General features: G+C 45.7%; 1 protein-coding gene and 1 pseudogene across 5 annotated transcripts in view; one reads left to right on the top strand and one right to left on the bottom strand.

Annotated features, from left to right (window-relative positions):
- BAIAP2 (BAR/IMD domain containing adaptor protein 2) overlaps window positions 1-27,940 on the top strand; it is a 133,686-nt gene that overhangs the window by 78,129 nt on the left and 27,617 nt on the right. For all 4 annotated transcript variants that reach the window (XM_080993843.1, XM_080993846.1, XM_080993844.1 and 1 more), the window contains exons 7-8: window positions 18,841-18,993; window positions 26,953-27,180. In XM_080993843.1, coding sequence (XP_080849969.1) covers window positions 18,841-18,993; window positions 26,953-27,180 — 381 coding nt within the window. The remainder of the gene's footprint in view (window positions 1-18,840; window positions 18,994-26,952; window positions 27,181-27,940) is intronic.
- The window catches only part of LOC308470661 (cytochrome c pseudogene), a 351,629-nt pseudogene that overhangs the window by 319,146 nt on the left and 4,543 nt on the right, over window positions 1-27,940 (bottom strand). The window lies entirely within an intron of this gene.

Genomic DNA, 27,940 nt, shown 5'->3' with positions numbered 1-27,940 from the left:
CTCTAAAATAGATCTACTTAGTTTGGTTTGCATGTAACATTAAGCCAAACCATGGCTTAGCATGAATGAGACAGTTTCCAGAGAGGAGAGATTGCAGCTGCATTTCTTCTTCTTCAGTCCTTCAGGAGCTGCTCTGCTGTGATCTAAGCTATGGCTTGGTTAACATGTCTTCCTAACTTGGGCTCATGGTTTGTCTTGTTTGAGCTGAAACATAAGAACTTGATTTTTTTCCACCACAAAGTCATATATTGCAACTACAGTGGTACCTTGGTTTAAGAACAGCTTAGTTTATGAACAACTTGGATTAAGAATGCTGCAAACCCAGAAGTAGGTGTTTTGGTTTGTGAACTTTGCCATGGAATAAGAACATATTCCGCCTCCTGTTGAGTGTCTTCCATTTGTAAATTGAGTCCCCCGCTGCTATGGGAAAGCATGCCTTGGTTTCGGAAAGCTTTGGTTCAAGAAGGAACTTCCGGAACGGATTAAGTTCATAAACCAAGGTACCACTGTAGTTGTTTCTGCATCCATACCATAAAATTCCCCAATGGATGCCAACTTTGTTTGCTTTATTGTAAGCTATTTGGTGTTAGTAGAGGCAAACCCGGACCAAAACATTGTTTAAATCTATACCAAATAATTAAATATCATCAGGATTATTGAACAATACTTGCCTTTTTGTTTTTAAAATCATAACCGTGAAACCTCTGCCAGCATATCCTTGTTCTGCTTTCACACTTATATCTGGTTGAAACTAGTCATACAAGACGTGGCTGATTTCATTGCATAACAATACTGGGTAAGATTCAGAACACCTAATACCTCCTCTACTATTTTCAGATAAAAGTACACTAACTCAGGCATGCGTAACCTGTTGCTCTCCATATGTTTCTGGACTATAAACTCCCATTGCCTCTGGCCATTTGCCACGCTGGCAGGGGCTGATGGGAGTTGTAGTCCAACAACATATGGAGCAGTGTTTCTCAACCTGTGGGTCCCCAGATGTTGTTGGACTACAACTCCCATCATTCCTAGCCAGCATGACCAGTGGTCAGGGATGATGGGAGTTATAGCCCAACAATATCTGGGGACCCACAGGTTGAGAACTGCTGAGGGTAACAGATTCCCCACTCTGGTGTGGCTGAAACCGTTCAAGTTTACTAAGCCAGACAACGTTAAATAGCAGCCCCCTGGTTAATAGTTTAAAAGGACACTATTTGCGGTATACAGGCAACCCCCCATTTACACAGGGGTCTCAGTCCCCTTAAACGCTGTGTGTTTAAGTGAAATTGTTTATATTTGAAATACCATTGAAAAAGCTTGCAAACTTCCTGTTCCGCCTCTGCCCCACCCTGCATTGCCCCTTGGTGTGACTTTTGGACATGATGCGCGTGTGTGCAGTCATGCACATATTGAATGCGCCTCAATGGAGTGTTGCCTGTATTAATAAAATACATTTGCAGCAGATTTTTTTCTGCCTCTTTTTGCTTCCACAATTTGCATACTTGTGGAAGCAGGAGAGATGCTTACCCCTTTAAGTCATCCATGTAGGTCTCTTTCTCTTCCTGGAATGAAGCAAGAGACCCCCTTCTTCCTTTCAGTTCTCTGAAACAGGTAAGGATCTGCGGGGACAAGAGCATCACTCATGGTAAAGGTAAAGGGACGTTAGGTTCAGTTGCGGACGACTCTGGGGTTGCGGCACTCATCTCGCTTTACTGGCCGAGGGAGCCGGCATACAGCTTCCGGGTCATGTGGCCAGCATGACTGAGCTGCTTCTGGCGAAGCCAGAGCAGCGCACAGAAACGCTGTTTACCTTCCTGCCGGAGTGGTACCTGTTTATCTACTTGCACTTTGACGTGCTTTCGAACTGCTAGGTTGGCAGGATCAAGGACCGAGCAACGGGAGCTCACCCCGGTACAGGGATTCAAACCGCTGACCTTCTGATCAGTGAGCCTAGGGTTTAGACCAAAGTGTCACCTGCGTCCCTCCATCGCCCATGTTACAGTAGTGAAAACGACATCCTGAGAGTAGCAACCTGAGCATTTGTGGAATCCCTGCTTACAATGCAGTCTCTGTTCCGTCCATGTGAATTGAGTCACACTTCAGGCAATTGCATTAGTTATGGAGCTGTTAGTATGCACACTATAAAAAATCTGCAAGAAGGCTTCCCCTGCCCCCCACTTTTAAACATGTGACAGTTTGCTGGAAGACAGTGTGTTTCTGTATCCATATGGTAATAGAAACTTATTTGCTGTTGGGGAAAGAATAAGATACAGCACTGCAAATGTTTAAAGCAGACAGAACCTTTGCTGTTGGGTTTGTTAAGCTGCACAGAAAGAAATTATTTCTTTGTGTGTGGTGGGGGGCGGGGAGCAATGTACTAGTCTTCTTTCCTATGGAGTAATTTGGGGAGGGTGCATGGGACAGAGAATATAATTTATTATTTGTACCCAGCCCATCTGACTGGGTTACCCCAGGCCGCTCTGGGCGGAAAACCTGTCATGGCAGCAGAAATTTGCACAGTATTGGATGTCACCCAGGAAGTTGAAAAGTGGCAAAAGTTATATGGACAAATAGAAATACTGTGTTTCATCTTGCCCAAAACCAGTTAAAACAACGGTTCCCTAATTTGTCAATTGTCTTACTTCTGGAAAATTCCTCTCCACTGCTAGCTTTATGAAGATGGATCCCAGATGCTTTTTCTGTGGAAGGGATGGTGCTTGGTGGCAAAAAATGAAACACACACGTTGTCAACAAATGGAGTACTTTGGGGGCTTCAGTTTTTGTTTTTGTTTTTTTACAATACTGTGCATGCGTGGCACTTCAGACAGTAGTGGGATGGCTTCTGTTTTGTCATTCCTGACAATGGGTCAGCTCCCTTGTGGAAGAAAAGGACTTAATTCCGAGAAATGCTAAATCTATCTATACCTATATATATTGGAATTTGCACATGTTTTATATTTGACAAGCTGCAGCTAGTACAAATTTCTATCAATGTATGAACAAAATGTTCCATGCAGGGAGAACCTGATTTGTCTCTCACTTTGCAAATTAGCCATTGGTTAAAAGGAGCTGAGCAAAGGAAGATGAGAAGAGTAGGTGGGGATGGTCAATGAGGTGGGGAATAGTTTGCTGCAAATTAGCAAAACAAGGAGAGGGACAGGCTTTCTCCTAAGGGGTGTTGCTGTAAAACACTGGGGAAAGGGATGGAGGGGTTGGTATAGGTATCTATTTTAAGCAGACGCACCTGTAGTTAAAAAGCAGGAGAGCTGGAATGTGTGATGTTAAGAGTGTGACACTCAAATTGCATTATGCCCTCCACTCTTTGTTGTATGCGATACCAATGGAAGGGATTATCAAAACTGAGTAGTAGTGGCATCCACCATTTGCCCTTTCTATTTCTGTCACCTGTGATTAGAGACTTTAAGAAACCAGAGATGAGGGGCAGGTTTTGTGTCTGTGGGACTGGACACAGTGTAGTACTTCTGAAATAAGATGATGTGTCTTTTATTTTTTTAAAAATGTCTATTCTGCCTGATTACCCAAGGAAACTCAATGGAGCCAACAAATCACTAATGTTATAAAACAGGTAAAAATCCTCAAATTAAAGCTAATTCCACAATAAAAAATGAACATAAGACTAAAAACAAATTTAACAATTCCAAATCAGCCATCGAATGAACACGAAGCTAAGCTAGTAAATGAATTAATTCATTAGCTGAAGGCCTTACCCAAAAAAAGCGCCACATCTTCATTAGCCGCACAAGGCAAGATTATGATGGGGCTTAACAGACCATGCTTGGCAAAGCATTGCACAGTGTGCTCCACAGTAGAGAAAGCCCCTAAGCCTAGCTGACATCAGCTTCATCTCATGAGATTGAGGGACCTGGAGCAGGGATCTTGAAGCAATTGGGGAGGAAACTATGAAGGCGGCTGCTATTAAGGTAAACAGGTCCCAAGCTATTATTTGCTTTAAAGGTTAACACCACTTCCTTGAAATTCAGCTCAGACGCCTGCTCTCATTGGCAACTAGTGCAAATTCCACAAAACTGGTGTGATGGAATCAAATCGGCACCCTAGCTGCTCTGCAAAGTTTCAGAGCTTTTTCCAAGTGCGGCTCCACATAAAGCATGTTGCAGTATTCCAATGTGAAGGTTGCTAAGGCACAAATGACACTGGCAAGTCTGTCTTTGTCAGGAAGGGACCACAGCTGATGCAGCAGCTAAAGCTGGTACATATGGAATCTGTGGGAGGAATTCAACATAGCGCTATGGCAAATGCTCCATCAGCATGAGCTTTTCAGCTTGCCAGGCGGAATAATCCCTCCTTCTCTTCCCACACACACTGTTCCGGGGGTTCTCCACCCCCCCCAAGACTATTTCTAGGGATATGCAGAGGGAGAAGAAGGGAAAGCCCCATTGCACTAACTTACTTACTTTGACAAACCTTCATTAGGCATTACAAGTATGGGCTATCATAAAACATCCATATATAAAATTTTAAAATATATAGAAATAAACAGCCATGTAAAATAGATAATGATGGGGATTTTCATTGGGATTTCTTCCTGCTAAATAGTGCCATTCACCACTCTATAAGAGATACTATTGACAGAAACTTAGCCACCCTTGCAATTACTTCCAGATTAATGTCAGACAGATAAAATCTGATATTTTCATTGAGCTGTAATGTTAGACTACCCAAAAAAGGGGGTAGCACGCGTTTGCGTAGCTGGTTGTACAATGGACAGTAGAAAAGAATATGTTCTACAGTGTTCGGCACATTCAAAGAACATCCCCAATGTCTATCATTTCTGGAGATGTTTAAATATCTGCCCTTGACAAAAGCTGAGGGGAAAACGTTCATTTGGACTAACGTAAAGGCCCTCATTGGACTGGAATTATTAATTTTAAGATATAAGTGACCCTGTTATCTGTTGTATTTAAACCATAGAACTTGGGAAAGCAAATTTTTATTTACAGCTGACTCGATGTTTTGTTTTTCAGTGTCCCTTAATCTGGTTTGAACATTGCGATAAATAAATTGCTCACTTGAATTATACAAGAGTTCTGGAATTGGACTGGAATTATTAATTTTAAGATATAAGTGCCCCTGTTATCTGTTGTATTTAAACCATAGAACTTGGGAAAGCAAATTTTTATTTACAGCTGACTCAATGTTTTGTTTTTCAGTGTCCCTTAATCTGGTTTGAACATTGCGATAAATAAATTGCTCACTTGAATTATACAAGAGTTCCAAGTCAATACCAATAGATCTGATTTTGCTATGTAAAAGTTGGAACCCTCTGGATTTATAAGAGTCCTTAAGTAAGTCAGAGAGCAAACTCGAAGGTTGGCAACAAGAATGGCAACCCAACCAGTATTTTATGCTAGCCCACACCCAGTATTCCATCGTATGTATACCTGGTTCTGCACACATCTTGCCATACTCGATTGGGTACCATTGCACTAATGTAAGTCTTCATGTGGACTTCTGCCAGTGGAGCTAGTTAGCTGAATTCTGCTCATTCTATATACAAAAGTGGCGCCTTCCCCTATTATCAAGATTATAATTCTGTTTAAAAAATAAATGAGTAGTGTTATTATCCAATATCTGGTTGGTTTAAGGTATTAGGGTAACCACTGTGAACTCTTACCCCAGCTGTAAACATGCCCAAGCAATCACTTGCAATTGTTTGATGGGGTTTCTGATGCCTCAGATGGCTTTCATTTTAGGGAGATGGTGAAATGTTGGACATATCTGAAAACCTTAGATAGAAGAACCTGAAAACATGCATAATAATCTCAGGAGAAAGCTCATTTTCTTAGCTATAATGATAGGAGAACTACCAGTCTTGGCTCATCTTATTCATGCTTTCAAAAGCTGATTATGAAAGGCTCAATCTTGAAAGGGCTTTTTCTTTTTCTTTTATTAGATTGCTTCTAGCTGTCTGACCTCTATTTACTGTTTGTATCCAGATACATGATGGGAAAAGATATGGCTGACCATACTTGGTCAAGCCAATAATGCAAATCTCGGCCAGGAGCTCATCCCTCCTTTTTGCCAGTATTGGATGGGTTGCAGAAAGTGCATATTTCATAGGGAAATGAAGGGTTGGTGGGATTAATTCCTTTTCCATCTGTTTCCTTTTTGGCTTCCAGCACCCTGAGCATGCTAGCTGTTCCCGACATCCATTGTTGCACATACCCTAGCAAACTTTTCCTAAGTACACATGAAATAGTTTCTGCAAACATGTGTTGAATAAAGCTCTGTTAAAGACCCTCTCTTCAAATCTTCCTCGGTCTAAAGCCATGGTCATTGCAAAAAGATCCATGGAGATTCTAATTATAGGTGTCATTCAATAGTACTTTTTGTTACACAATTTAAGCTACTTTATATTATAATAATAATAATAATAATAATAATAATAATAATAATAATTTATTTGTACCCTGCCCAGCCACTCTGGACGGCTTCCAACAAAGCTTAAAAATACATTAAAAATATGGCGAGACATCATCTCTTCGTACCGATTTATAATTTCCCAGTTATGCTTTTTGGGGGCGGATACTGCCCAGAGTTTTTGAGCTTTCTTTGGGAAGGGGTCACCGCCGCCAATCGCTCTACAGGCTGCCCGCCAAAGCAAATTGCCGCTGCCAATCTCCTGCTGGCTGCTGCCACCAATCGCCCGTCTCCCCTCTGCTATCTGTGTATAAGACAATCCACAATTTTTGCCTGTTATTTTTGCCAATCTCACATGCAATCCCACACAATTACAGGGGAAAAAGAGTGGGACAGGAAATGCAGGTAGGTGTCTGCGGTGAACAGATAGGTTAAGCACTATATTGAGAGACCAAGACTGACAGTGACTGATCAGTCAAGGAACTAGTTCAGAAATGAGAGGCAGCAAGGTTAGGAGAAATCAAAGTCAGTGGTGTGGGATTGCATGTGAGATTGTCTTCCAGGAAGTGAGGAGGGTCCTGTTGTATGTGCCATGTGCATGTGGATGGTGGGGTCTCCTCCTCTTGCCTCTTTCAATTCCCTTGTAGTTTCATTGCGAGCTGCTAGTCGGGAATAATTGTTAGCGGCAGCAACTGATGAAGTGCAGAGTAGACTTTGATGTCACTCACAAACCGTTTGGTGCTCTGAGTAGCAAGTCTGTTTTAAGTAATGATAGTGAAAGACACACATCTGTCAGCCTGCCAAGTGCTTGAATCAGCTGTGTTTTATTTTAACAGTGGCATATCATGTTGCCTTTCAGTCATCTCTTCCTCCACCCATTGCATTGCACAGAGTAGATCTCTCCACAATTTTCATGATAGTGGTGCTTGCATGCGTATATATAACAGCACACACAGCCCATACCTGCTGTTTAGTAGCTTCCTGCATGTTGGTGTTTTCCTTATGCTGTCCTATCCGCTCTCGAACCTTCTAAATTTGAAGTGGGCTTACAATGTATTTATTTTAAGAACCAATTGTCTTCAAAGTGTGTGATTATTGTGATAACCCAATAGCCATGCTCAATAGGGTTTCGTTTTAGTTTCGTTTTAGTTTTGTGATCCCATCCCCCAAGAATATGATACATTGCATGGATTGCCAGGTCACCTTCTAGGGTTTTATCCATTTTGTAGAATTGCTGAGTGATTAAAACCAACAGAATTTCTCTGGAAAGATTATCGCATAGCACATTCCTTGCTGGCAGTGGGTGGTTCTTGCACGGCCCCTCTTAGGGGGCTGAGTGTAATATTTACTTTCAAAATAATAAAAAATAAGTGTCAAGACAAGACCTTTTTTAAACTTCATGGATTATGTGAGCTGGGTTGTGTTTGTGAGTTTACCTACTTCTGCTTCTGTTGCTCATGAGGAAGGAACTGGAAAGAACTATATAAAATAGTAAGACCCTACAGATACACCCCACAGGCAAAGAAAATCTTGCCCCTCCACCCTATCCTGTAGTTTTGAGACTTCACAGCGCTGTGCTCAGACCTGTCTTCAGTACATGAAATGCTAGAAACGTGAATTTTGCACTCAGTATTCATTTCTGCCTAATTATGTCCCTAGTTTATGCACCTTCCTTCCACATTCAACATTGACCCTGCTCTGTGGTTCATAGCTTTTGAAACTATGTACATGCTTCAGTTTTTACTTCCCTCCCATTTTTGTTCTTTACTTCTGATGGTTCCATATTGGAAATTATTGTTTTGACTTCCAGAGTGAAACTAGATTTTCTTCGCTTGCTGGTAATTATGAGGGCGGTGCAGATGTAATACTCTTAATCCAATACCCAAGGTTCAAGTTTGGGATCAGGTTGTAGAGCTGCGCTTCCCTCTCAGCTATCCCCATCCTCCTAATTCACAAAAAAAACTTTACCTTGCTGTCCTTTAAATGTGGTTAAGTAAGGGTTACATTGGCACCAGCTGACATAACCCCGGACAGTTGAGCAAATCTGGTTAAGAGCTGAGGCTGGTGAGGGAAATTCACACACAGGAGGGAATGACTTGGGCTGGGGCAGAGAGAGAGAGAGTGTGTGGTTCTGTAGCCTAGTTCCAATAACAATTCCTTTATTATAATAAAATAAAAATGTTCCAAAATAGTGAGCAAGTTTCTGAGTTTTTAATCAGGCTGGATACTACCAAAAGCAGTGTAGCAGGGAGGGGGGTAAACAAAATCAAAAAGAGAAAACAAATTGCCTTTGTTTATGGCCAAGATATATTTGCATTCAAAGTTTCCAGTCCCAAAGATGGACTTATTCTCAGTAGGACGACTGCAGACTTGACTGGATTAGTCTTTGCTGTGTGCTTCAGGTCCCAGCTACGCCTAGGATTTTAGAATGAAAAAAGTGATCTCTGATCCCCATTTTTGGAAGCAGAAAATCCAGCAGTTACCCAGACCTGTCTTATTTTAAGGACCCAAGACCATTTCACCTGCTTGGGGTGTGGTGGCTGACAAATCTTTATAAGGTTCCCACCAGAGTGTTTGTCGCTTTGCAACAAACCTGTGCAGTAGGACACGTCAAGAGGTTGGCAGTTGGCTTGAAACTGTCCAGTGAGCTTCATTAACTAAGCAGACTCTAGCTGCTATACCATGCTTTTACTGTGGATATATTCTCAGGTTAAGCCACAGAGCCTAGGACTTGCCGATCAGAAGGTCGGCGGTTCGAATCCCCGTGACGGGGTGAGCTCCCGTTGCTCGGTCCCTGCTCCTGCCAACCTAGCAGTTTGAAAGCACGTCAAAGTGCAAGTAGATAAATAGGTACCGCTCCAGTGGGAAGGTAAACGGTGTTTCCGTGCGCTGCTCTGGTTCACCAGAAGCGGCTTAGTCATGCTGGCCACATAACCCGGAAGCTGTACGCCAGCTTCCTCAGCCAATAAAGCGAGATGAGCGCCGCAACCCCAAAGTCGGCCACGACTGGACCTAATAGTCAGGGGTCCCTTTACCTTTATATTCTCAGGCATGCTAAATATAAACACCCTATCATCACTAATGGGAGTAAAACTAGAATGTTTTAGGTGGGGTGGGGAGAATAGCAACCATTTTGTAATTATTATGTGCATGTGATAGATTTTAAAGACGAGGAATGTGCATTCTCCTACGTCAAACCACACACACACACACGCGCGCGCACACACACACGCGCGCGCGCACACACACACACACACACACACACACAGCACATTTGTAGCTACTGTAAATAATTCACAGTAAAGTAATAACAATGTAGTTATGGGGCTTTTCTATTTACATAGGCATTCCCTTACTGATCAAGAGAACAGTAATTGGGGCATGGCACATTATTTCCCTGGAGTTGGAGGCAATGTGTTTTCCACTCCCCAAACAGGAAGCACATTCATCTCTCAGCTGGATCACCTCAGTGATATTTATGTGACCATAGATGCCAGTCAGGAATTCAGCAAGTCTGTATTTCCCTTGCTTTCTTTTTGAGTGCTAATTTAGTTCCTTCCTTTCTGAGAATTCTTTTTTCTTTTTCTTTTTCTTTTTACGTTTCCACGGCACTGTGGCACATGGCATAGAGATAGCCAGTCACAAGTTAGTTACATAAACAAGTTGCATCATGCTGCTAAACATGTGAGCAACAAATGGCAAACTTGAGTCCACACAAGGGATAAAATAATTTTCCTCTATATAATTAAATTGGAGTTGGGGGGGGGGGAGAATGGTTGCAGCAAAAGATAAACATAAGTTGAATATGAACCTTGTGAGGATTTTTTTTTCTTGCTAAATTTAGACGCTCAGCCTTGAATAATGCTTTCAAAATGGAGTTCCTGTGCCTGGAAGACTTAGCCCTTTGCTGCACATGAAAATGCTCTAAATACTTAGGTAACTGCTTACCTTTTTGCTGCTCCGTGGATCCCCAGTTCATGGAAGGAAAATGTGCACAAAAGCTTCACCGCTAACTCTTCCCCTTAAAGGGCAGGAACTTCACCAGAGCTGTAGATGCAACCAGCTGTTTATGAGAGGTCAGGTCGCCATTGACTATGGGTCGCTGATGATGAGGAAACCCCAAAGGGAAAGCCCTTGGGATATCTCATTTGGGGTAGAGTGAGGGCATTCCCCTTCAATGTTTTGATTTTGGATAGGACTGCTTCTAAGTGAGGCATCGGAGCAGCAGGGCAATGTTTGTGTGTTCGTGTGTGCAGGGATGTAGCCAGGATTTTTGTTGGAGGGGCATGCCTTTTGTTAGGGGGGTGGGACAGAACCTCAGTTAGCTGCATTTTTATTGATTTGGGGGGGCAGCTGCCCCCCTGCTACACACGTGTGTGTGTGTGTGTGTGTGTGTGTGTGTGTGTAAATGTAAATGTAAGTTAACCTGGCTGCCAAGTGAGACTGGAATGCTGTGGAGGTGCATCTGTGGTAAAAAGCGTGAATGTAGCTCATGAACTGAAATGTGTGATTGGTGGGTATTTTGCGACTTTGCTATTTCATAGTTTTGATTGATGTGTTGATACGGTGCTGTTCACAGCTTTTGGGGGCCTTTGAGTCCAAAACTGTTATATAAATGAAGAGCAAGACTTTGTTTTAACAGATGAGCGAAGGGTTAAAACTGTATGAAAAATTTATATTGGGGGACGGGGGGGGGGGGTTAGAGACTCTGCTTTAGAGCAGCCCATTGCTGAGGTAGAGATAATGGCTTTTACTTTGCTTGATAGCTATGCAAACAGCACCATTCTTCCCCCTCCTTACTATTCTCACTCCCCCCCCCCCTTTCCACTCCCACACACATGCAGAACAATGGAGGCTGCTTACAATGCAACAGGCCCCTCAGGATAAGCAGAGCAGCTTCTCATGAGTGATTAGTCACCGGCTTCATGAGATAACCCCTTTCCTGCTCTCTCCCAAGATTCAGGGTGTCCTATTTTATTTCATTTAATTTTTTTCATTTTTGCTGATATCTAAATTATACTCCTTGTTCTCCAGCCTTTTGCTATCTCCAAAGTTCATTCCTGTTTTTGCTAGGGGGTAGGCTCAGGTTTGTACAATACAGTCGTACCTCGGATCCCAAATGTCTTGCAAGTTGAACGCCTTGGCTTCCTAATGCCGCAAACCCGGAAGTGACTGTTCCAGTTTGCAAACGTTCTTTGGAACCCCAACGTCCGATGGGGCTTCCAATTGGCTGCAGGAGCTTCCTGCAGCCAATCAGAAGCCGCACTTTGGTTTCCGAATGTTTTGGAAGTCAAACGGACTTCTGGAACGGATTCTGTTCGACTTCCAAGGTACAACTGTATTAGCTCAGAGAGACTATAGTCTGCTTATCTATGTAAATGAAGAAACGGGTGTGCTTTAAAACCAAACAAACAAGCTATCGGCATGCCCCATTAATTTCAGCAGAAGGTTCTTCCAAGTCAGTGTGCTTAGGATCACAGCCTTACTGAAAAGACACCACTGACATAGGTAATGGGAGGAAGCCTTTGCTCTGGATGAATTTTTAAGCAGGAGCCTTGTCCTGGACTCAGAGGGATGTGAATTTATAAATGGTCACGTTTTCCAACCTAGAAATAACAAATGTGAATTCTCAGGAAGGTGCTGGACTGAAGTCTCTGGAAGCAGTGTTTCAGTGTTGTTGTTGCTGCTGCTGCTGCTTGTCTGTTTACAAATAACGTTGTTGTTCCTTTTAGGCAAGTTTAATCCAGTTAGCAAATGAAACAATTAAGGGACAGTGCTCTCAGCCGTTGCATATTAAATAACTACATATGCATTGGTACGAGTGGTTAGTGTATTTTACGTGGATCTCCCCCCTGCCCAACATTAATAAACCCTGTAGCAGCAGCCAGCCACCTTATGAAACGGATGCATGAAGCAGGGGCATAGCTAGCTGCTCTGGCACCCAGAGCGGTGGGGGCGGGGCGATCCGCCCATGGGGACACGGTGGTGATCCATGCACAGAGTCCGCCTGGCAAGCCCTACGCTGCCATTTCAGACAGCGCAGGGCCCCGAGCCACCACATCGCTCCCAGGAGAGATGCGTGGCTCGGGCACGCTGCAGACCAGGCTCTGCGGTATGTGCCGCCCCCGCAGTGTTCCATTTTGTCACCCCCCCCCTCAAGGATGACACCTGCACCCCCCCTTCCTATGCCCCTGGCATGAAGAGAGACATGTAAGGGGTCCTTGCCAGTACATTTCCCTGTTGACTGGTGGGCCCAGTCACTTGGACCCACGTTGCTACGTGGGAGAAGAACTGGTCACTATTCATATCCTGGGCTGGCTTTAGGCTTTTGGAGACAGACAGGGAGAATAGAGTCATTCCTGCCCCCAAATCCCACCTTTAGTCTCCTGCAGTTTGTTGCACAGCCCTATGGCTGTATGTGTCTTACCCTGCATGTGGTGGCAAGACAGAAGCAGCATGCTGTTGATGACTAGGCCGGGGCCCTGGCCGAAGTGAACATAAAGGCTGTTCTATTTTCATGGTCCAGCCAAATTGGAAGTGGCATGTGCTCCCTTCCTTTCTCTTATGTGGCACCACCCTCTCTTAGGTGAGAAGCATGCCCTGTCCTACTTGGGGCAAGTGCATTGTCTTAAATGATTGTGGACCTGGGTAAGCTGCAAGTGCTGGACATGCTGCCTTCAGCAGCTGGCCAAGGAACCATACAGGATGTTACCATGAGATTGAATACCCCACCAGCAAGACTCTGATGGGTCACAATAATCAATATCTGGGAATTTTCACAGTAACCTCTTCAAGAAAATAATGGCTTCAGAGATGTTTTTAGTGGGTTGACCTAGGCAGCTGGGCGTGGACGGTTTTCTTTTCTGTTTAGGGCAGCTTTGCCCCCATTCCTCGCATGCTCCAAAGCTTCCATAGGAAATTGTGGATAATGTTTCTCCAGTGTGTGTGTGTGTGTGTGTGTGTGTGTGTGTCCTGTCTGTCTGTGTCTGTCTTGGCTTGTCAACAGCCATATATCATCTCGGAGCAAATTTCCAAAACAGAACAATTTTTTCTTGTGGTTTGTCTCAGTGAGCACAGATGTAAATGACTCCCCATGTGTCGTTTCTGTGTCTCTTGGGAATTTCAGTTTGACATGGCTGGGGTGTGGGGGACTGCTGAAGACTAGCTGAAGGAACAAACAGCATCTCCTAGTAGGCTCTGCAGTGGCTGCTTATTAGTGCAGAACTCGAAATGAAATTCATTTTTAATGGTCCTTAATGTGGTAAAGAAATGTTTCCAATACTGTGGAATTCAGGAATTCCTGCTTCTCTTTCCAAACCATGACATTCTTCATGGGATGGATATTCTGCTTCCTGATCCTAACTTTAAACATAGACATAAGATCTGTCTCTGCAGGACAGATGTGTGTTCTTCACAGTACAACAATGAAGACAAGAGAGTAGAACGCGCTGGGGTACCTGTGGCCTTCCAGATATTGTTGGCTCCAGCTACCATCATCCCTGACCATTGCCCCTGCAGGCTGAGGCTAATGAGAGTTGGAATCCCAACATCTGGAGAGCCACAGGTTCCCCATCCCTGTAGTGTAAAGGAAGTTGGGTGACTGGTGAGGAATAGGCAAGCTCTTCCATAGGAAACAAATTAGAATGTCTCCCCCCGCCCAGCCTCCCCCCCCCACCTATTCTTTCTGGCAACAGCTGTGGGTGTAATGCAGTATTCCCCAAACTTAGGCCTCCAGCTGTTTTTGAACTACAACTCCCATCATCCTTAGCTAGCTGGACCAGTAGTCAGGAATGATGGGGATTGTAGTCCAAAAACAGCTGGAGACCCAAGTTTGGGAAACACTGGTGTAATGATTCCATACACGAGGGTTTTTTTGGGGGGGGGGAGTGGATAGACAAAAGGAGGTGGTACTTTACACAGTATGTAATTCAATTTATGCCTTGTGATGACCACTAGCTTGGATGACTTTAAAAGGGAAATTGGGAAAATGTTTAGAGAATGTTGGTCATGATGGAACCTCCAAGCACAAGTCTTGGCCACTTAAGGCCAGTCACTGAGAGGCAAAAATGGATAATGGTCCTTGAGTTGAGTTCTGCTTATAGGCTTCTCAGGCCCATCTAGTTGGTGAGACACAGGTTGTTGGACAAGGCATGCCTGTGGTCTAATCTAGTACGACTGTGCTTACGCAGGTAGGTTGGCGCTGTTCTTTCTTTTCTTTGATTTGTTAAACTAAGGTTAGAGAAATTCTGCCTGAGGAGCTGACAACTGTTTCTCTCTAAGGAGTCAAAATTTACAGTCCACCCAGATAGCCTACGTGGGCTGTGCTAGGTTTGGAACAATGGGTAATATAACAATATTTATATAGTGCACATCAAAATTGAAAGCACGTGAAGCATGGAACTGAAAGCCTTCCCGCCTCACACATCTCTCTCTTGGCACTTTGCATGTGCTCCAGCATATCAAGACATAACAGCTGCTGGCCTGTCTCAAAGTTGCTTCATTCCTTTATCTTTTCTGCCCCATCTCAAAAGGAATTCCACCCTGTGGAATATGCCCCTAGGATTTCTGATGTAGCACAATTGGGTGGCCACGCTGCTTTTTTCCTATCTAGTTTTTCAATCGTTCGTTGCTCAATCGTTTCCTGACACCTTGTTCCCTCAAGAGTACAGCTCTGGAAAGAATAATGGTTTAACACAAATACTGTCGACACAGCTGGGAGCAGCGCTGGTATTGTAGGTGGCTGCTTTTCATGCACTCTCTTGTTGCCACCTGTAGATACCCCTGACAGCTGTGAGTTGCTCCATTATCAAAGAGATAGGGGGAGTTTGTGGCTTAGGTGATGAACCGCCAGTTGCTTCACTTTCAGAACAAAGATGCTAGTACTGAAGGAGAGCAATAAGGCCTATACTCTTTTAAGAGTCTTAATAAATTTATCTTTTCTTGCAACCAGGTAATACTGCATTTAGACTTTTTTTTCAAGCTTATGCATGATAACAAACCAGCTGGGTCTTGGTTCAGTTAGGCACATGCACAGAAAAATAACTTAAGAGTCGAGAGCAACAAGAAACAAATTACAAACAGGGGCACTGTTTCCTGCGAAGGGTCTGCTTCTAGGAAGCTGTTTCCAGAGACACTGGATGTAGATAACGTATTTTTTGCTCTATAGGACGCACCGGACCACAAGACGCACCTAGTTTTTAGAGGGGGAAATCAAGAAAAAAAATATTATTTCCCCCCCAGCCCCAAAGTGCAGCGCAGCCTGTCCGCTTCTCCCAGAGCTTCTTGAGGCTGCAGGGGAAGCCCGGGTTCCCCCCCCCCCAGCCCCAAAGAGCAAAGAAGCCCAGACAGTGAGCGGGATCCATCCTGCGGGCTTTTCTACGAGGAGGGAGAAGGGACTGACTGGCCGTGTCAGTCCCTTCTCCCTCCTGGGGAAAAGCCTGCAAGAGCCGCGCGAAGCTTGTGTGCGGCTCTTGCGGGCTTTTTCTGCCTGCCTCCCACCCCTGCATTCTCTCCATAGGACGCACAGACTTTCCCCCTTAGTTTTTAAGAGGGAAAAAGTGCGTCCTATGGAGCAAAAAATACGGTAGTTGCTTTGGTTAGTTCACAGCCAGGGTAAAGGACTTGGGAGTACCATATATTTCAGTGGGAGAGACTAAACTTAACTTTCCCATTGAAATAAATGGAATTCCAAAATGCTTCACATTGGCTGGATTGGAAACTTGCCCATTAAGATGATAAATGCTTGTGCATAAATCTTATTTTGGATACTAATAGCTGGGCCTAGGTGAATGCCCTATAATGTTGAAACAAATTTGCCAGTAAGTAAGCAAAATGAAGATGACACTTGCCAATTTAGTTCTTCACAGAATACGTAACCTTTTATTCTGCCCTTTTTTTTCCTGGCACAGTGAGTGATAAAGACAGTTTGCAGAGACATTTGGCAGAAACATGAATGTGTGCACAAAATATTTAAACAATTTATATACCACTTAACTACAAGAATCTCTTAAGTGGTTTACAAGGATCCAAAACAGAAAGCAAATAAATAAAATAAATAAAATAAAATCCGTTAAAACTATAAAACCAAACTACAATTGAAATACCTTTTGGAATAACAATTTTTAAAGCCTTCAGTGGGTGTTGGAAATTAAATAGGGAAGGGGCCCGTCTGACCTCATCTGGAACACAGGACTGTAAATCAGAAGTCTTAAGTAAATTTACTCAAGGCTATGTCTGGAATCTGTAGCATTGCAGGGAAATTAAACTCCAGGTTTATCTTTTGCATAAAGACAAATGCTTCTATATGTGAAGACAAATGCTTGCAAAAAGCATCTCCCACCCAAAGACTGGGTGGAACTGCATTCTGCAAAACAAGCTTGGGCTGGCATGATAAGGCAGACAGAAGACAGTAAACCCATTCATTGCCAGCTCAGAATGGAATCCACCTTTTTGCAGGGAACAGCAGAGGTGTCAGTCTTGAGTGATTTTGAAGCAAGTCTGAGACTGCATTTTGCGGTGTGTGTCTTTCAGAAGAGGCAAGTCTGGAGCTGTTATTTCTTTTAAAGCCACATGCTTGGTTGCTTGCATCCATGTGCAGAAATTGGCTGTCATCCAGTTCATGAAATATGAGTTGATAGATCATAGGGAGTTTTATTCTACTACATGCCTTGATTAAATATGCATGCATTTACTGCATGTGAATAAAAGAAAGAAAAACATTTCTGGAGAGAGAAGCATGCTTCTCTTTTTGTTTTAGATCATCCATGTTTGTATAACAGGCTTCATTCTAGGAAAGGCATAGCTGCTGCTTTTTTGCCAGGGGGCAGTGCTGCTTCTGCCTGAAGGTGCGTTGTTGTTGCTGTTGTTGTTGTTGTTGTTGTTGCTGTTGTTAAGTGCTTTTCTCTTTCAAAATTTTGCTGCCTGGTTAATTGTGGACACCTTTTTAATGGATCAGAAAGATTTTACATGCAGCCCTATTGAAAAGAGGTGCTGCAGAACAAAGGGTTCTTGAAATCAGAAGAGAGCATCAGCTTTGCGCACAAAAGGTCCCAGGTTCAGTCCCTGGCATCTCCAGTCAGGCAGGGCTGGGAACAACTCCTTGCATGAGACCTGAGGTGGATGGACCCAGTGGTCTGTCCTTGATATAAGGCAGCTTCCCATGTTCCTAAATAAGGCGGCTAGGTAGCTTTTGCAGCATTAATTAACAGCACAGGCTGTCAGGCAAGGGTTGCTTAGCTTGCATCCCTTACGCAATGAAATATGGCTTGCATGCACCTGTGCAGAAGTTTCACACTGAATGCAAGAGGTGACAGTAGCTGCAGCCCTGTGCAGAACATGAACTTAGAGGAGTGTCTCATTCCCACTGCAGTTAGAGAGCGCAAAGCAACACACAACTCGTGGCAACGAGTGTCCAGTCTGCATAGGTGGGAATAATTCATACTTCCCCAATAATTAAAAAAGAAGCACTTCCAAACTTTTGAGCTGCTCAGAATGAACGCCAGGTGCAGGAGGACTGTAGCTGGGAAGAGGGAGTAGCTTGGATTTCGCAGAGACTCAAATGCAGATTTCTAGCAGCTGATGGCCTGAGGTCGAGGGACTTGGTGGATGACTTTTCGTGTGGGTGTACGGAGACCAGGCGTGAGTGGGTATTGTTTGACACGGCGGATAGATGTTTGGAAAGGGAACAGTGGGCTCTGTGGGAGTGTGTCAGGCAGCCATTTGTTCTGCCTTCCCACAGGAGGGGGGTGGGTCTGTGGGTTGTTAAGTACAAGCAAGGAAAGGTACATATTCATTGCTCATGCAGCCCCAACCCCACGGACATGACAAAGTTCATTTCCATCCATCCGGATTGCAACAGGTGAGGTGGACAGCCTGTGTTTCAGCCTCCTCTCACATCTGAGTGGAAGCCCTTTCAAAGCGCTTTAACCTCATGGCAGCGGCACAACCCTTTTTTTTGTAACAATCGGCACTAGAAAAAACGAGCACTACCCAGGTGCAGGCGAAGTAGGAGGGAGGCTGAGAGAATCTCTCTCTCTCTCTGCTCTTCTGCCACCCACACAACATCTGAAGCCCACGTTCTGAGTCAGGAGCTTTTGTGTGGGGGAGGTCAGATGACTAAGGATGGTTGGCGAGGGGGGAAAGAGACGCATTCTCTCAAGCCTGCGTATACTCCTGTTGCCTAGTGCCCCCTGCCGTCCGGCCTTGAATGGAACGATGGAAATAATTAAGAGCCTTGGACAGTCCGCAGTCGCAAAATGACCACACTCTCTGTTTTCCTCTGGTCCTTGCCATGCTTGATGCAGACCCTGCACTGAAGGGAATTCTGCTACAGACCAAGTGATGTGTTAATGCAGAAGGACAGCCCTCCCTTCCACTTTGTGCTGTGGCTCAGACGGGAACACTTGGATAACCTCTTTTGCTTTGTGTTTGTTTCCCTCCCAGTTCATTGAAGCTATCACCAACAAGCAAGGCGAGCTGGAGAACTATGTCTGCGATGGATACAAGATGGCGCTCACAGAAGAGAGGCGAAGATTCTGTTTCCTGGTAGAGAAGCAGTGCGCTGTGGCCAAGAATGCCCTCACCTACCATTCTAAGGTGAGCGAGTTGTTGTATTGGGGTGCTGTACCATTGGACCTATTGACTCAGGAAACGGTTGGACGAAAAAGTCCCTCTGTTCATGCAGCCCCTTAGGAACCCAGACACAGGCAACGTTTGTGTCCTTGCTGACTTCTAAATTCCTAAAAACCAATCTATGAACTCAAATTACGATAGCAACTTCTCTGCCACCCCCAGATTGCAATATCGGTAATTGCAGGCCACAAATGGTTGCTCCTTTTGAAGGATACTGAAGGGAAATAATGTTCCTTAATTCTGATGGGGATGTCGCACACCTTCCAGGTCCAAGTACTTCCTCTCTAGTTGTTCACATATGTACACATGTTTATGAGTGAACCAAGTGTTGATGCCGGAGAAAATGTGCTTGCTTCAGTTTGTTCCGAGCTTTTCACCCCCTTGGACTGTCTTAATTCCCTATGCCTACTCCTGCACTATGTGTCCCAACAGAGATGCTATCCCCCACACCCCATATCTAGTAGTGTTTGTACAAAGCTACAGTAAGCATAAGGAGCCTTATACCTGTGGGCCCCTGCAGTAGTTTCCAGGATAATTAAAAACGAGAGCTTTCCTTTTCAAGAGCTGTTTCAATATCTGAAAACTATTGCAGGTAGTTACCTTCCTCAGACTGTAATATATCTGCCCAATTCTAGCACAACAATAAAAGCACAGAGGCTCTGGAGGCTAGGTACCTAACCCATTCAAATTCATTTCAGTCAGAACAAAGCAGGAGGTTTGGGTTGGTACTGCTACAGTACCAATATCAGCATCAACATTTTCAGAAACGTTTTAGGCCACTGGGGAAGTTTGTTCGGGTAAGATGTTCCCATCAAACCCATCCACTATGGTCTATTGCTCAAGAACGATTGGCCCGGACTGCATGTTATATGAAGCATGCTTTTAAAAAAAAAGTTGTTGGAGTGGCCACTTTTCTTTTTGAAGGAAAAAAAAATATTTAGGTGCTCAACAGTCTGGATCAAGGCCTTGTGTTGGTTTCCCCACCAGAAATTTCCCCAGCTATTAACTGCAGTAAGATGCATATAGCAACCAAGGGGGCAAAAAACTGGTACAGGGTGCTAATCTGCATTGGGAGAACTAACTCAATCAGGGCTCCGCGTACCTCCTTCCCTTCAAAAAGTGGTCAGCTTAAGCATGCTTTTTAAAGCTTGTGCAATTTAACACGGGTTAGCTCTTATGTCTCAACAAGGTTTAAGTATTCTAACGCATATTAATTTGGTACTGTTATTGTTTCACAGTATTTAGATTCCTTGCTGTCCCAACCCCTAAGCAAAGATGTTCAAAAGCGTCCCAGCCACACAGGGAGCGCAGGCTTCAAGCTTGCTAAATCTACTTTTGTATGTATCTAAAACACTGCAATCCATCAACTAAAGCAAAAGTCAAGGTTGCTTCCAGATGGAAGTTTGTTGTAGAATTGGTGCCGCCCACACACACACACTTTTTTTTTTGCAAGTGCGCACACAATGTCATTGTTGTCAAATTGCCAGCCCAAACTTTAACATGTAATTTGGATTTCACCTCACAGCAGGAAAAAAAAGTGAGTAAAAATAACCGATTATATACATCTGCAGTCACTGCTGGTGTAGAATTTTGTCGGCATGTTTATGAGGTGATTGGTTTGTCATGTGGTGACATTTCTGTGGTCGCTCTCTAAGGCCGTACCCTTACTTATGTGTGTTCCTCACCTGAGCACAACCTTGCTGTTTTGTTCTTGGCAGCCCGAATGATGCAAGCATGCCTATTTCTATGAGCTGTTGCATCCTGGAAGGCCTATTCAAATTTCAACAACCCATTTAAAGAGAGCTGTTCTTTCATAATCTCCAAACAAGTACATGTGTGAGATCTCCCTGGAGACTGTAATCTCAGAACACGCGCCAGATTTTAGAAACAACAACAACAACAACAACAGTACAGAGGTCTTGTGCAATACCTCTGTTACCCTTGTGCAAGCTTTAGTAAGGCAAATCTCACTTTTGAACAAGATCCCCTTAAAAAAACAATTGAAAATGGATATTGTCATCCATCCCCAGGAAAAAGCACAGCTTCCATTTGGCCCAATGTGAAACGTAACCATAGGAGCCAACTTCTATGTGGGGGCCAGCCAGCTAGCCCCCACCCCCGTTGATAGGCATTGCCATTCAAATGGTGTGCATGCACTGTGTCATGTGATCAATTCTGCAGGGCGGGGCCTATTCAAGTTGGCATTCCTGAACACAACTCACGGTATATCCACATTTACCTTTTGCCTTGCTCTTTCCAAGAACAGGTCCATGCTTAAAAAGTTGTGTCCAAGCTCCCACCCCCCCACCCACTCTTCGCCCTGGAGCTTTCCCCATGAAAACCCATTCTTTAGCACTCAATCAGAGCAAACTTCAAATTTTCTTGCGGATTGAGCACTAAAGAGCAAGTTTTCATGGGGAAAGCTCCAGGACAAAAAAAGGGTGCTTTGGATACAGAGCTTTCAAGCATGTGTTCCTTCCTGGAACAGAAAAAGGCAGGGGAGGATAATAGAATCCTAGAATGGTAGAGTTGGAAGGGACCCCAAGGGTCATCTAGTCCAACCCCCTGCAATGCAGGAATCTCAGCTAAAGCATCCCTGACAGATGGCCATCCAACCTCTGCTTAAAATCTTCTAAAGAAGGAAAGTCCACCACCTTCTGAGGGAGTACATTCCACTGATGAGCAGCTCTTACCGCCAGAAAGTTCTTCCTGGTGTTTATAAATTCAATAAATAATAATAATTCAGTCTCCTCTTTAGGAGAGGGACAAATCCCATACATTTCACTGGATGGCAGGTGGTGGAATAGCAATGAATATCCATGATGCCTCTGAGCAGCTTAGGGGAGTGTAGGGATTTGTTTTGAGTTTCAGAATTACACTGAGTCCAGTCTTTTCCCCACACGAATCCATTCCTGAGCACCCCAGGCTTTCTTCTTTTCACCAGTCCATTTTTGTTGGGGTGGGGGAAGAGTCATTTTGTGGTTATTGTTAAAAGATTAGGAGGTGGGGGTCAGAAACCCTTTCCAATCTACTGTAAACTTTCTAGAGATGAGCTGTAGATCCCAAAATACTTTCTGCCCACCTTTGCCAGAGATTCATCACAGACGTATTCAGTAAGTAGGCAGCAAGAGAGCCATCAGGTGGTGCGCCTGTGTGGATTATGACTCCAGAATGCCATGTTCCACCATCTTTTCCCTTGGGTTAGCCAAATAGCGAAATAATCTCTCTTGTAGATGCCCTTGATGGAGAAACAGCCTATATTTCTAGGCTGTCGGTGGACTCCTGCTGGTATTCTGAAGAAACATGCTCTACCTTTTAATTACCGTATTTTTCGCTCTATAGGACGCACTTTTTCCCCTCCAAAAATGAAGGGGAAATGTGTGTGCGTCCTATGGAGCGAATGCAGGCTTTCCCGGGCTTTTTGCAGCTCCGCGCCACCCTCCGGAGCCCCGCGCGGCTTTGCGCGGGGCTCCGGAGGGTGGCGCGGAGCTGCCTGCGCCCCAGGGCTTCCTGCAGCTCCGCGCCACCCTCCCGATCCCGGCGCAAAGCTGCGCGGGGCTCCGGAGGGTGGCGCGGAGCTGCCTGCGCCCCAGGGCTTCCTGCAGCTCCGCGCCACCCTCCCGATCCCGGCGCGAAGCTGCGCGGGGCTCCGGAGGGTGGCGCGGAGCTGCCTGCGCCCCAGGGCTTCCTGCAGCTCCGCGCCACCCTCCAGACCCCCGCGCGAAGCCGCGCGGGGCTCCGGAGGGTGGCGCGGAGCTGCCTGCGCCCCAGGGCTTCCTGCAGCTCCGCGCCACCCTCCCGATCCCGGCGCGAAGCCGCGCGGGGCTCCGGAGGGTGGCGCGGAGCTGCCTGCGCTCCAGGGCTTTTTGCAGCTCCGTGTCACCCTCCAGACCCCCGCGCGAAGTCGCGCGGGGCTCCGGAGGGTGGCGCGGAGCTGCCTGCGCTCCAGGGCTTTTTGCAGCTCCGCGTCACCCTCCCGATCCCGGCGCGAAGCTGCGCGGGGCTCCGGAGGGTGGCGCGGAGCTGCCTGCGCCCCAGGGCTTCCTGCAGCTCCGCGCCACCCTCCCGATCCCGGCGCGAAGCCGCGCGGGGCTCCGGAGGGTGGCGCGGAGCTGCCTGCGCTCCAGGGCTTTTTGCAGCTCCGCGTCACCCTCCAGACCCCCGCGCGAAGCCGCGCGGGGCTCCGGAGGGTGGCGCGGAGCTGCCTGCGCCCCAGGGCTTCCTGCAGCTCCGCGCCACCCTCCCGATCCCGGCGCGAAGCTGCGCGGGGCTCCAGAGGGTAGCGCGGAGCTGCCTGAGCTCCAGGGCTTTTTGCAGCTCCGCGCCATCCTCCAGACCCCCGCGCGAAGCCGCGCGGGGCTCCGGAGGGTGGCGCGGAGCTGCCTGCGCCCCAGGGCTTCCTGCAGCTCCGCGCCACCCTCCCGATCCCGGCGTGAAGCCGCGCGGGGCTCGGGAGGGTGGCGCAGAGCTGCCTGCATTCCGAAGCCTGGTGCGCACTGAAGAGCGCGTCCGGGCTTCGCGCACCTCTCCACAAGCCTGCGGAGACCGGCTCGGTTCCCTAGGCTTGCGGATAGCAGGCTGTTCTGGGGGCTGGGGTCGGGGGAAGCTCGGGCTTCCCCCGCGCCTGCCCCGTGCCTGGGGAGGGAATTTTTTTTCTTTATTCCCCCCCCCAAAAAAAAATAGGTACCTTGAACGCACCTTGTTTTAGAGGGAGAGAAGAAGAAAAAAATTTTTTTCCCTGTTCTCCCCCTCCTATGATCCGGTGCGTCCTATGGTCCGGTGCGTCCAATGGTGCGAAAAATACGGTACTTCTTTCTTTGTATATCACTCATTTCATTTAACCATATCCATCTGGCAAGATTGAAAAGGTGTTTTTTAGATAATAAAGGGATTAGCTGAAAGTCCCGCTTAGTCATAAGCATCTTAAAGCAGTAGTGTGTGCCAAGCAAATTGACAACATATGCTAAGGGCCTTTTATATGTTGATGATATATGTAAGCACAAGTTAAGAAAGAATTCTTTCCCCTCCCCCATAACGAATGGGCAAGCAGAATTGTTGGGTTTTTTCTTTTTTTTTTTGTGGTTTACCACAAACCTAGGGCCTTAGGGCACTTTCCCCACCTCCTTTTTATTATTATTTAGACTTGTAGATAGGAATATCTTCCCTTAAAACATTAGCTTTGTACTGAGGAGTTACATATGAACTTCAAGTAAAATGAGAATAGTAGCTGTATGGTATATGTTTGTGTGTGTGTGTGTGTGTGTGTGTGTGTATCTGGGCATTGAGATCTTTGGGGGTTTGTGTTTAAATACTGGAGAGCCAGTGTGGTGTAGTGGTTAAGAGCAGTGGACTCGTAATCTGGTGAACCAGGTTTGATTCCCCACTTCTCCACATGCAGCTGCTGGATGACCTTGGGCTAGTCACACTTCTCTGAAGTCTCTTAGCCTCACTCACCTCACAGAGTGTTTGTTGTGGGGGAGGAAGGGAAAGGAGAATGTTAGCTGCTTTGAGACTCCTTAGCGTAGTGATAAAGCGGGATATCAAATCCAAATAAGTATAGACTAGTGACTTGAGTGTTAACACTGTGCAGGAAAGGTGGATACATACCTTAAATCAAGCATTAAGGGTTCTCTAGCTATTTCAGTGTGTGAGCAGACCAAATTCTGCTCTTGCAGTGGAACTTGACCTTCATCTGCCCCCCCATGTTCTCCTTACACTTCGATATGGATTTAGCTGGTATTCTGATAGTAAATCTTCCCTACTCCAAAGCTCTTTTCTCCCTCTCAGACGTTGGGGAGGGAGACATGATGTAGGGAGACTAAGGACATATCCCGAAAGGGACCAAGATGGCATTTTCCTCCTCCATCTCCCATCAGAGTGGGAAGAAGAGGAGTATGCAGTGTGTATCCCAAAGTTGCACATCTAGTCATCCAAAGTAGGGCAAGGATGCTTTGCTTTCCACATGCTCTGGCAAACCCCTCTGCTGTAGTTGCCGTACCCCATCGCTGTCAAAGCATGAGACTGACCCTTCTCCTCCTTTCCGTTTTCCCTGTGGCTTATTGCTTGGGGCAAAAGGAAGTGGAGCACTACAGCACATGGGAGACTTGCTCAGAAACACAGTGTGCTCCCGGCGCATTGCTGTGCTAGCGGTAGGGTGCTATCAATATACAACGGTGGTTACTAGGCTGCAGAGACCAACCTCTCCATAGCAACAACACTGTGTGCAAGGAGGCCCTAGAATAGCCTTTGGCAGCCTCCAGGCAAGCATTAGGTTAGTTGCGCACTGGGGTGGGGGGAGGGGGTGATAACACAGCGGTGGATATGCAGGTGCTTTGGGTTCTGAATAGGAGTGGGAAAAGATGGGGCTTTTCATAGAAGTGGGAGTTTTGGAATGTCTGAAGCAGCTGCGCAAGCAAGTAATAGTTAAGTGGAGGAGGGAAGCTCCCTTTGCCTGAGGATGTGGTACTCAGTGGTAAACATAATTCCTGCGTTGCAGGGGGTTGGACTAGAAGACCCTTGGGGTCCCTTCCAACTCTACAATTCTATGATTCTATGATCAGCTTTATTAGGGAGGGGTGGGGTTTTTTGTTTCGTTTTTTGCAAGGGTCACGACACGCCTAGTTAAACTTATTCTGAGATTGCTCAGGCTTCGCCTCTGCTACTATTTACATAACAGAAAGCATTCATATTGAATTGTGTTTGTGTAATAATGATGATGATGATGATGATGGTAATAATTTATTATTTATACCCCGCCCATCTGGCTGGGTTTCCCCAGCCACTCTCAGCAGCTTTCAACAGAATATTAAAATACAATAATCTATTAAACATTAAACGCTTCCCTAAACAGGGCTGCCTTCAGATGTCTTCTAAAAGTCTGTAACGTGTGACTGGCTAGGGGAAGTGGCAAGCAGGCAGAAAGTCTGCTGGACTTCAGTCAATGGCAGTCAGGTGTTCCGAGGCTTCCTGCTGCCTGATATTACCGAGTCTTAAACCCATCTCTCCCTTACAAGCCAGTAGTAGTAGTAGTAGTAGTAGTAGTAGTAATAATAATAATAATAATAATAAAACTAAAGCTCTGATATCCCAGAAATAAGTCAGAAACGTCACAGAAAAGAACTTCCCAGCACTGGGAATACTGACATCATTCATTCATTCATTCATTCATTCATTGCATTTATATCCCGCCTTCATTTCCAAGGAGCTCAAGGTGGCCTAAAAGGTTTTCTCCCCCTCCTCATCTAATCCCCACAACAACCCTGTGAGGTAGGTCAGGCTGGGAGGCAGTGACTGGCTGAAAGTCACCCAGAGCTTCATGGCCAAGTGGGGTTTGAACTGCAGGCTCCCAGCTCCTTCTGTGGCTCCGCACCTGGATAGCAAGAACAGACAGTTTGGTAGTGGGGATAAGTTCACCCCTTGTAGGGAAAAATCCTGGGATGAGAACTTGCCCAGAGTCTGACCTCACTTTATTTATCAGATGTGCTTTATCTGAGCAACTACATCCCAAACTATATTTTAAGATGTGCTAGGGGGAACTTACTGCTTCCCTTCCATTATAAATACTTCATGCACCTTATTTCACTGGCCTATCGGCTGCCATTACCTACGTATTCATTGTCTTTTATTGGACTTTATCTTGTTTATAGCTCACACGGGATCAGGGTGAATCTCATTCACTGTCTTTTAACTAGACAAATGGTGAACAACTTGGAAGAGTGTCCATGTGGTACAAATTCATAAGTCTCAATTCTCTCGGAAGCCAAAAAGCTGTGGTGCAGGGGTTCAGCTTAGAAAGGGGTCTTGTTGTCGTTATTATTATTATTATTATTATTTTACACAAAACCTTCGATGGAAGCACTCTCTGCAGGTACACTGTGCTTTCTCTCTCCTTTTCCCTCACACTGCTCTCCTTTGTTTCTTCAGGGGAAAGACATCTTGGCGCAGAAACTCCCTGTGTGGCAGCAGTCCTGCTCCGATCCCAACAAGATTCCAGACCGCGCTATCCAGCTCATGCAGCAAATGGCCATCAGCAGCAATGGGACCATCATGCCCAGCCCTCTCTCTACATCCAAGTCAAACCTCATCATCTCGGACCCTATCCCTGGTGCCAAACCACTCCCTGTCCCACCAGAGCTGGCACCTTTTGTAGGAGTAAGTACTGCATGTGTGTGTATGTGGGGACCCAGGCAGGCGGGCGGGATTTCATGTTTCCTCTTTCAGCAAGGTGCAGTAGACCTAGAATAATGTTTTGCCAACATGGTGCCCTCCATATAGCCCATGGCCAGGAATTATGGAAATTGTAGCCCAGGAACAGCAGGAGGGCACCGAGTTTTGGAATATTTGTCTTGTTCTGAGTCAGATGGTCAACCCACCTATCTTGGTATTGCACGCTTGCTGGCTGGCAATAGCAGCTCCCCAAGGTTTCTGGGTAGGGGTTGATGCCAGGGTTTGACCCTGGTGGGGGGCACTTGGCATGCAAAGCACGTGCTCTACCTGTAAGCTACAGGCCTTCCCATTTACCATCGCTTGTGCAGTTAACAGAACACAGGATATTTCTGACTTCAGGGTTACTGCCATTCTCTGCTTGTGGTGCAGTGGGTCAGTTTGTCAGGCTGTTAACCAGGAGGCTGGTGGTTTGAGTCCAGGCAGGGACGGCTGTGGGCTGGATTCCTGCATTGCAGTGGGCTGGACTTGATGGCCCTCGGGGGTCCCTTCCAACTCTACAATTCTATGGTTAGGCCTCCCCTGCTAAAGATGTATGCTTTTGCATGCCCCCTCCTGATTAATACAGTTGGTTATATACGACTTTCTAAATATAAATATATATACTAAAAGGGGGGAAAGGCATGTTTTGATGTGTTTTGCACTGAAGCAATGGTGGGACAGTTGTTAGATTGCAGCTCCCATCAGC

Source organism: Podarcis pityusensis, assembly GCF_964106645.2.
Source record: "Podarcis pityusensis genome assembly, chromosome: 2".
NCBI lineage: Eukaryota > Metazoa > Chordata > Lepidosauria > Squamata > Lacertidae > Podarcis > Podarcis pityusensis.
Note: the sequence above shows the minus strand (reverse complement) of the source record. Positions and strands in the feature narration are given on the sequence as shown.